Genomic DNA, 9,642 nt, shown 5'->3' with positions numbered 1-9,642 from the left:
TGAGACCCCATCTCAAAAAAAAAAAAAAAAAAAAAAATCCATCTAACAAGTGCCAAAGGCATCACTAGGTCAGGAGAGTGTGAGCTGAGGGCAGAGAGACCTGTGTTCAAGGTGTGACCCCTTGCTGTCCTAGGTCTGTGATCTTTTGGCATTCGCTTAAATTTTCTGAGCTTTGGTTTCCTCATCTATGAATATGGAGTTTTCCTTGCGGTGTTACTGAGCACATCAGGATCAAGTGAGGACTCCCAACGATGGTTCAGTAGGTGGCACGACGCCTGCACACTCAACAGCAGCTGCTCCTTCCCTCCCAGCCCCACCATCATCTCAGAGTCATCTCCGACAGGCAGGCAGTCACACTCCCAGGCCTGGTGCTGGGTGCACTTTCTCCTTTCCCTGCACTTTGCTGGCTCAAATAGTGAAGTAAGAAACTGCATCAACATTTAATCATGAAAGCAAAAAGTTTATTCATGTTTGAAACTACATATAACTACCACGAGGAAGACTTTTTCAATCCAGGGTGTAATCCAGTTAGAAAGGAACACGAAACGTTTTTAATACATTAGAATCACCGCCACAAATTATTTTCATGACTCAATCAGTTTCAGAATCGCATACAATACAAAAAGAGAAAGGAGGGGGGCCCCATTACACAGGGTGAAATATACAGTACTGAATACTGAAATCTGAATGCATCACAATTAGTCGCTGCTTTTTTTTTTTTTTTTTTTGCATGGATTAGTAGTAAGATGAAGAACATTCAAAATGTTTCTCAGTATTTACAACAGTTTTACTGATCCTGTGTTGAATTAAGACCCAATGTTTCCACTCTCGGTTTTTTAAAAGTTGCAAATGCAACCCTGATTTTTCTTTTAAAAGATTACAATGTACATTACATTTTATGAAGGGAAACAAAGAGTTAATTACAAGATGCAAAAAGATAAGAAAGAGACAAACTACAGCGTGAGTATTGTTCAGAGGTAGTAAGTGAGCACTCTAAGCTACAGAACATGTTGAAATTCTATTGGTTTGTATGAGTTCGCATGAGGTAATAAAGCTGTGTTTTGATTGGTGGGATGTATAAATACTCTTTTGCTACACTATATACAACACTCCAGAGAGCAGGGCCTTTTGCGGATGCCCAGAGGACGTAGCAAACCTTGACAAGTCTATGCAGCACCCAGTGCACACCGTAAAACCCCAGACGGATCGATCTCGTTTTCACCTCTATCAGCAGCAAGTATCTTCGTCTCTCAGAACAATCTGGATCCATAATTTTATTACCGAGCAGACTCTGGGCACTGGTGCTTTCAGAGAGAGAAACGATGCTACCAGTCTCTGATCTAATTATAACATAAGAGATCTGAACACAAACGTGACGAGGAAGATTCTTAAACACAACCATCATTAACAGTGATAGCCAAACAGCTCTTTATTCCAACTCCATTAGTGATATGAAAGTAAGACAATCCAAGTCAGTAATGGAAATATGCAAGAAGTTCAATTTAGGTGAGGTTAATTTTTGCATCTGCTTTAACGATTGAGGTTTAGTGTATATTGTACTTTTTACCCTTAAGGCCAAGTAATTGGCAACTGTGAAACCATTAATGTAAAATATTGATAATAAATTATGATAAAATAGCTACAGGACTGTCAACAATGTTAAATCTTGGCCTAATTGGATAAAGTGCTTTTTTTTTTTTTAACATTGTGTGTTTTTAAGTATAAATACAAATGATTATGATTCCTTAAAAAACAGATTTACCAAGTTCTCTAATAAGACAAGGTTTTACAGTAAAGCTGTAGATGGTGGGCTACAAAAACGCTTTCCTTTTCCTCCTATTGCTCTGAATGCACTTATCAAGGCATGTCAGCTCAGGGAAAAGTGTGGCCAGAGATTAGTTAGAGGTATCCGAGTGCACACTTCCTGGGCCTTCTGTAGGAGAAGTCACAGAAGATGGAGTTGTTGCGTCCTGCCAGCCTCCATTAGCCTGAAAGGAGAAATACAGTTCAACGGGTGCACGTCTACATATTAATTCTACTCCCCAATTTAAAACACCCGGATGACAACATGAGAGCAGAGATGCATTAGCAAAATGTATTTTCTAAACCCACTGTGGCAGGAGTTGGCAGCATGTGTTAAAGTGGGATTAAATGCATGTAAAACAAATCCATCCCATCAAGTAAAGACTTGGCAATAAATCAACATGCCGAAGAAGGGCTTCAGCGAGGCCCATGCTGGCACCAAGCTTGGCCTTTGATCTGCTGGTAAAACTACAGTGTCTCAAAAGGAATCTCTTAAGAAGGGAGCAGTGGAGAAGCTCAATGCAATGCCTCAGCAAAAGCCTGGGCTCCGTGAAGTCTAAACTTCACCCCGGCTTCATCATCATTTCCACAGAGAAGCAGTTGCCCACCCTTTTTCCATACACGCCTGATAGCTAGCTACTGTAACCCTTGGAAAGTGAAGGCCAGAATTTCCCTCCAAATAGGATCTTCCAGAATGAAAATGCATGAGCCGCAGAGCAGCACACACTGTTAAAATCTGTATTCCAATTATCTGTGGCCGAGGCTGCTATTTGGGATGTTGCTCCTGCCTTCCACATGCTGCTGGCCCTTCCTGCCTCAGACCCGCAGCAGCAATAACTGTACTCAGAAACAAATTTGCCTCATGTCTTGGCCTATAGTGGCAATTGCTGAAATCAATGTCTGATCAGATTTCTGCTGTGGCAGACAGCTTGTCGCTACATATTTTTATGTCAGTCAAGAAGAGGGAGGTGCCAGCCTCGTGAGTTGGGGAACACTGAGTGGAAGTGACGGGGCAGGCCTTTCTGGAGAGGCGAGGGTGAGCTGGCTCCCAGTGCCTGCAGCACCAACCACCCTCTGCCTGCACGCTGCCCCCAGACCCGGACCCCCCACACCAATGTCAGGGTGGATCATAAGGTGCCTCCTGCCTCCCTCACATCTACCTGCAATTTCCTCTTCAAGTCCATCCAAAATGTCCTCTTTCAGGCCTGAGCTGCCAGGCTGCTGAGAACTCTGTCTAGAGTCCCTGCCCAGCCTGGATATAGCTCCTAGATGAGCATGTGGCAGCCATTGTTTCTTCTCCCATAATCACAGTTCCTGGAGAACTCCCTGTCTTCTGATTCACTGCAGAGTTCGGCATGCAAAGCACCTTTTCTACCTCCACGACCCACGGAAAGGGAGGGAAAACCCTAACAACCCCACAGAGATGACCAGAGCCTAAGGGAAGAGGATTCTCCAGGCTTGAGGCATACCAAATTCAGGTTAAGAAAAACAAAACAAAACAATATTAAAAAAAAAAAAAAAAAAGCTATGGTGGTATTGTTTTAAAGCCTCTGTTGTGCCAGGTTGGCTAATGACATGCCCGTGTGTGTTCGGTGGACTCTCAGAAATCCTCTTCTCTATCTAAAAGGTAAGCTGTTTCCCCCGTCAGGTATGAAAATCTACTCAGGAAAAGAAAAACTCTCACACAGATACAAGTCTAAAGATATTCCATCTGAAGTAAACATCATTCCTCTTTTATCCAAATTTATAAACAACAAATGTACAATATTTTTACCCAGCGTGGCAGCTGGAGGAGAGGTTGTCAGCAAGCATTCTTTTTTTTTCAAAATAAATTAATCCTTACTCTGGTGGTTTGAGATTATGCACTGTATTATACAACAGCGCCTTATCAAGCCTCATCAGTGAAGATGGAATTCATGTCTGTAAAATGCTGCAGGCAATCACAGTTTCATATTTTATCATGTTGATAAGGATATCGCACATTCTCTGAAGCATTTCAAAACACTTAAATGAAAAAGGAGAAATGCAACTAAAAGGCTTTTTATATGGTTTGTTGTGGGTTATTATGAGTTATTTATAAGCCCAAAAAGAAAGATTTGACATTTCAAATGTAAAAGATTTGAGTATTTAATGGTCCTTTTTTCCCTTTACAATTGAACATCCTCAATCACTTTTTAAATCATTAATATTTACTCTCATAGCAAGCCAAGGGCCTAAAAAGGGAGAATTTTGCCCATTTTCTTCCTGAGTCTACTACCGTGAGTTGGGCAGTTAATTTCCTTCCTAAGTCTAGAACCCCAGACTCCATCCACCACACCCCGCAGCACCACCACGATGACCTGCCTCCCTGCCCCTTCCCCCTTTTCCAGAGCTGTGTGTTTTGCCATTTTCCATCCATGTCAGTGGAGGGAAAGGTAAAGTTGTAGTGAAGTAGTTACAAAAGTTAAAATCATTTCCTCCATAATTAAAGTTGTCAAATATGTTTTGCATCCCACATTGACAATACAGCAAGATGCTTTTAATAACAGAATTATTTGTTTAGCTTGGTTTGTTGGTCTGCCTGGGAGTCTCCAAACTTACCACCTTCACCTGAGTTCTGCTTCGGAATTTTTCCTGCTGCCTGATTCTAAGATAAATGACCTGTTTTCTACTGTCTCCCTGCAACACAGCACTGATGGTAAGAAATGGCATCTTAATGGGCTGATGCTTAAGTCCCTGCTGATGACAGGACACCAGCCACTTTTGGGCATCTATGACGACTTCTAAGGGTATCCAGGTGGCATCAAGCATTTAGGTTCTTAAGATAAAAGTGCAGCAAAGATGCTGCCTTCCCTACCTGCCAATAAGATGAGAAGGCAGGTCAAATGGCTATTAATTTCTTTATTAGTCACTGTTTACCTGACACTGTGCTCCTACAGCTGGCTCCCCAGAGTACTCACATTTAAATTATGTGGACTGTACAGTGAATTTCCTCCAAGGCCATCACTGTAGCCTCCCGTCTGATTGATAACATGACGGAGGGTATCCACCTAGGTGAGACAAAACAAAATTCATCATCTCAAATCTATTAAAACGTCATCACTTACAAAAGGAAATAATTTGAATTATGTGTGCCACAAGGGTTTAACATCTTCAATGAAAGACAAATTTATCAATCAAATGTGACTGGCAGAATTTCAACCATTCTTTGCATATTTAAACTCACAAATCTTTGTTTTTCATGCCAGCCAAACAATAACATCTTCATGGCAAGCAATGCAACTTTCCATCTACAGCAACCAAATGGATGTGGCTGTGGGTGAAAACCTACTTAGAATTGTGTATATGGAATTATCTCAACTCTCTCTCTCTCTCACTTTCTCTATGTCTCATACACACACACCTAAATGTATAAAAACTATATGAGTAGTTCTGTTCTCAATTAAGAGGACAAGAGTAGAAATTATAGAGTTATAATTTAAGAACTCAGATTTTATACTCTGACTTAAGAAATGAAACAGCAACATGTTCTTAAACCATATACACACTGGAACACTCAATTTTTCTGTTCTATTTTGTGACAAAAGTAAGATGCACCCAACCCCTCTCCATGAGCTCAAGCCAGAGCCGAATGCATTCACAAAGTTTATCAGGTTTGAATCATCAAAAGTCACTGTTCACTTGACTTCTCATTAAATTAAATGGTAGGGCAGATGGGTCCTGTTTGGAAGCACCCAGCACAGGTTCTGCATGGATGTGTAGACCACTTCCATAGGGTCAGAGGAAGGAGTTTTGAGCCCAAACCCTACCCTGCTAGAAAGGCCCCTCTGGGGCATCTCTCCTACCTGTGATTGCACATTGGCTCCGACTTGGGACCCTTGGTAAGAATCCCCATTCAGACTCTGCATGTTCATGAACATGTCCCCAGAATTTGGGAGGTTAAAAGAACCAGAAGAACCTGGAAAGGAAAGAGTTAAGTAGCTGAATAACAGAGAGCTACACACATAATCCTCAAAGACCTAGAGGCAGGGAGAGGAGAAACAGTACAGAAGGGAAAGGCTGTGCACAACATAAAGCATTTCCAGATCTAAGAGGATGGAGAGTAACTCCAGAGAGTTGGGTCCTGTGAGTCACTCTACATCTAGGAGAAGTCCCATCAATGGGGAAGCCCAAACTTAAAAAACAAAACCAAAAATGAAGAGACAAATCAAAATAAATTAAAAAGAAAAAAAATAAACCAAAACACCCAGCAGCTGGCCTGGACCCTTCCCCTTGTTTCCACTGATCTGCAGGATTTAGTCATGACACGAGCTTGTCAACAAGGCTGTCACGGTGGACAGACACCCAGAGAAAAGACTTTTCCAGGAACTCTTTCTTAGCTATGCATATACCTCCCTCTTCTTTCACCTGTTTTTATGTGCCATTAAAAAGAACTAGGGGGTGAGGAGACAAGACAAAACAAACAAAAAATCCCCTATTTTCTGAACTTCTAAAGATATATTTAAGAGACCTTCTCAGAAAAGTCCCTGGAATTGCTACTGAAGTCCATCTGTTTGGACTACCTGCACATCTTTCATTGTTATTCAAGTTCCCCGAAACTTTAAAGTATTTCTAACCCTCTCACAAATGTCACATAAAATGCAGCCAAAATGTACCAGACAAGGATCCAAGAATCTTGCATGCGTGTATTAAGCACCATAACCCTCACAGCTAGCCACCTGCTGAGCATGCCATCAGTCCTGCTCAGACAATGTTGCCGAAAGGCAGAGAAAGGACAGAGGCGCTGGGCAGAAAGCACTGCTGCACTTCTCTCCAGCATTCCAGCTTCCTCATGCACAGCAACTGCTGCATTTCCCACTTCTGCTATTTCACTCTCCACAGACCACTACTGACCCTAAAGTGATAACTGGAAAGAGATAGCTAAAATAGTCATGAGTGAGAGCACTCTGCCTAATTGCTGAACTGAAAGCTACTACTAAGTGTAAAAGTTCCATCATCTACTAGTGAGTGGCATTCACTGTGAAGAGTGGGTTTACAGGCTCTGGCCTTCCACTCATTCACCCATCTCAAGAACAAGCCTACATTTGAACATAAATCTTCCTTTTTAAGTCCACTCTGTCCTCAGTATGGCTCTTGTTTCCTGGCCTGTGGGACAGGGCATTGTGGCATAAGGCTGCCTGGGCCAGCTGGGGAGCAAGCCCCCAGTACGCACCGGAATTCGGTGTGGTGGGCGAATTGGTCTGGTTGTTCTGCACAGCTGCTGCTACTGCGTGTGCAGCTGTCACGGCCGTCTTTGCAGCATAGAGGTTGGCTTCTTCCTGAAACTTGCCGATATTCTTCTTGTACCTGATTCGTTTGTTGCCAAACCAATTGGATACCTACAAATTGCAGGGACATGGACGTGAAGGGGAAGAGAAAGAAATAATCAAAATCCAATAATACCTGTCGGACACCAATGCAATACCACACAATTCCTAGCCTGCAACCTCACATCCTATGGATCATGCATTATGGTTTTAGGGGTTATTTTCTCTTTTGGAAAAACTCTCACATTCTTTTGGAATAACACCGTTTCCTTAGAGTTGGCCACACTAATACCAAAATGGCAGGGAGCACTGCTCATAAAAGACATCCAACTGCTATATACCGATTAGTATATAAATAGTCAGGCCCCCAAACTCAGGCTGAAAAGCTGAAGGAAATATTTGCTAAGTTAGGTAACTAATAAGAAATACTTGAACATGAACAACTTATTCTTCTTTTTTGGGTCTAGAATAATTTTGGCAGCTGAATAGTAGAATCATGTTTGGTCTGCTGAAAAGAGTAACATCAATTAATAATGGATGAAAAAACCCTTTGTCTTCTGCCTTAGAAAACACTGCATGTCTGCCAAGATGGCTGCTCAAGCTCTGCCAGTTAACATGTGGGAAGGTCACAACTTGAAAACTCAAGTAATTCCAATCAGGTCAAATGCAAACACAGAGGAGCAACTCTAATGTCATCAGGTAGAAGATATTTATTTCCTTTGCAAACTTCTTATCATGTCAGCTGGTGCAAATGGAAGAGATTTCTACAAAGGATCTTGGCAATAGGCAGATTTCATCACATTTCAAGGAGAGCAGAACTCAGCCCCAGGATCATGGCTCAGAGTTACAATGTGTTTAGGCACCTGTAATTGAGCTATATAAAGAAGCTAAAAGCCACATAGCAATTTATAAGAAAGCATACCCACTCACTATATAAAAGGATCTGACCTCTCTTTTATTAAAGTAACAGTTTAAAAATACTTTTCAATAATTTCTTAATAATCTGTCAAAGGGGCATATTGCTGTGATATCAGGCTGGGTGGGATCATTATTCTACCCTGAAGGTATTCTTCTTCTTCTTTTTTTTTTTTTTTTTTTTTTTTTGAGACGGAGTCTCGCTCTGTCGCCCAGGCTGGAGTGCAGTGGCGCAATCTCGGCTCACTGCAAGCTCCGCCTCCCGGGCTCACGCCATTCTGCTACCTCAGCCTCCCGAGTAGCTGGGACTACAGGTGCCGGCCACCTGGCCCGGCTAATTTTTTGTAATTTTAGTAGAGACGGGGTTTCACCGTGTTAGCCAGGATGGTCTCGACCTCCTGACCTCGTGATCCACCCGCCTCGGCCTCCTAAAGTGCTGGGATTACAGGAGTGAGCCACCGCGCCCGGCCCCTGAAGGTATTATTCCTAACAGCTATTCATAGGGGCCCTGAAGAGACATAAGGAGTAGTATGTAGTTTGAAGCCTTCCAACCCAATTTACACTGTGGGCACCCCTTTTGACCATCTCTGCCAAGTCTTTAATTGCTTTGGAAATAGAATTCTCATTCTTCAACCTATGGCACTCATCCTTCTGGAAGGAGCAGAGAGCCCTGGCAACGGAGCCACGTGAGGAAGACAACATTGGCCTTGCTACTGACCATATGCTGTCCATCCTGGGGGCCATGGGGTGCACACATATGCACATACACACACGCAGGCATACTTGCCGAGGACCCATGCAGCAACCATGAGCACAGGTTCGTCGGACAGAAACAAGCCAAGCCCATTAGGAAGTAAATGTGCTACAGATCAGCACTTCCTAGCTGTTTCTGTCCCACCATCTTTTTTTCCCCCTAGAAGACTGTATGTATCCCTTCTTTTCTTCATATCAAATAGAGTGGCTCTAATAACTATCATTTGGTGAATGACCATTATGCAGAGCACCTTGCATACATTTTCTCATTTTAATGTGAACAATTTCAAGGGCTAGGTGGTAGAGGGAAGTAGTTATACTGGCATGACACCAGTCCCAAATCCAATGGCCTTGTCTCTCTGACTAGTTTGACCTCTCAGCAGTGTCTGATACTTGTAATTACCACCCCTCTTGCCTAGAGCAGGCTCTTACATGGTGTATGTGACATTATTCTCCTTCTCCTCCAACATCTGCTCTTCCCTGATACGAGAGAGAGAGAGAGAGAGAGAGAAGTTTTCTCCAGGACTCAGCTCTTGACCCTCTTCTCTCTTGCACCTAGAGCAACCTTATCCATATTCAAAATTTCAGTTATCCTCTCTGTGTGGATGACTCCCAGATTTCCATCTCTTATCCATATCATCTATGAAGATAGTGAGTTCTCATTTTTAAAGAGATTTCCATATAAATTGTTCTGCCACAACCTCCAACTCAATAGGTCTAAGAGGAAGTCCGGTGATCCTCTAAGCGTGTGCCACCTCCTCCATATTTTCTTTGTGGTCCCTGATCTCTCCATCTCCAGAGATATGGTACTCACTACCTCACAAAATCCCTGCCTGCATTGGTGGATAGTCCTAATGGGTATATAGTTCTCTTTATTCTGAACTAC

The 9,642-nt window shown here is 42.6% G+C and overlaps 1 protein-coding gene across 2 annotated transcripts in view; it reads right to left on the bottom strand.

Annotated features, from left to right (window-relative positions):
- Positions 1 to 439: 439 nt before the first annotated feature.
- The window catches only part of PBX3 (PBX homeobox 3), a 239,424-nt gene continuing 230,221 nt past the window's right edge, over positions 440 to 9,642 (bottom strand). Inside the window, exons 6-9 of one of the 2 annotated variants that reach the window (XM_033191235.1) lie at positions 6,995 to 7,160; positions 5,628 to 5,740; positions 4,743 to 4,832; positions 440 to 1,988 (exon numbers count right to left, since the gene is read on the bottom strand). In XM_033191235.1, the coding sequence (XP_033047126.1) occupies positions 1,896 to 1,988; positions 4,743 to 4,832; positions 5,628 to 5,740; positions 6,995 to 7,160 (462 nt within the window). In that variant the 3' untranslated portion in view covers positions 440 to 1,895. The remainder of the gene's footprint in view (positions 1,989 to 4,742; positions 4,833 to 5,627; positions 5,741 to 6,994; positions 7,161 to 9,642) is intronic. The other variant, XM_033191245.1, reaches the window with a different exon arrangement.

The sequence above is a fragment of the Trachypithecus francoisi genome, unplaced genomic scaffold (assembly GCF_009764315.1).
Source record: "Trachypithecus francoisi isolate TF-2019V2 unplaced genomic scaffold, Tfra_2.0 Contig01585, whole genome shotgun sequence".
Taxonomy (NCBI): domain Eukaryota; kingdom Metazoa; phylum Chordata; class Mammalia; order Primates; family Cercopithecidae; genus Trachypithecus; species Trachypithecus francoisi.
Note: the sequence above shows the minus strand (reverse complement) of the source record. Positions and strands in the feature narration are given on the sequence as shown.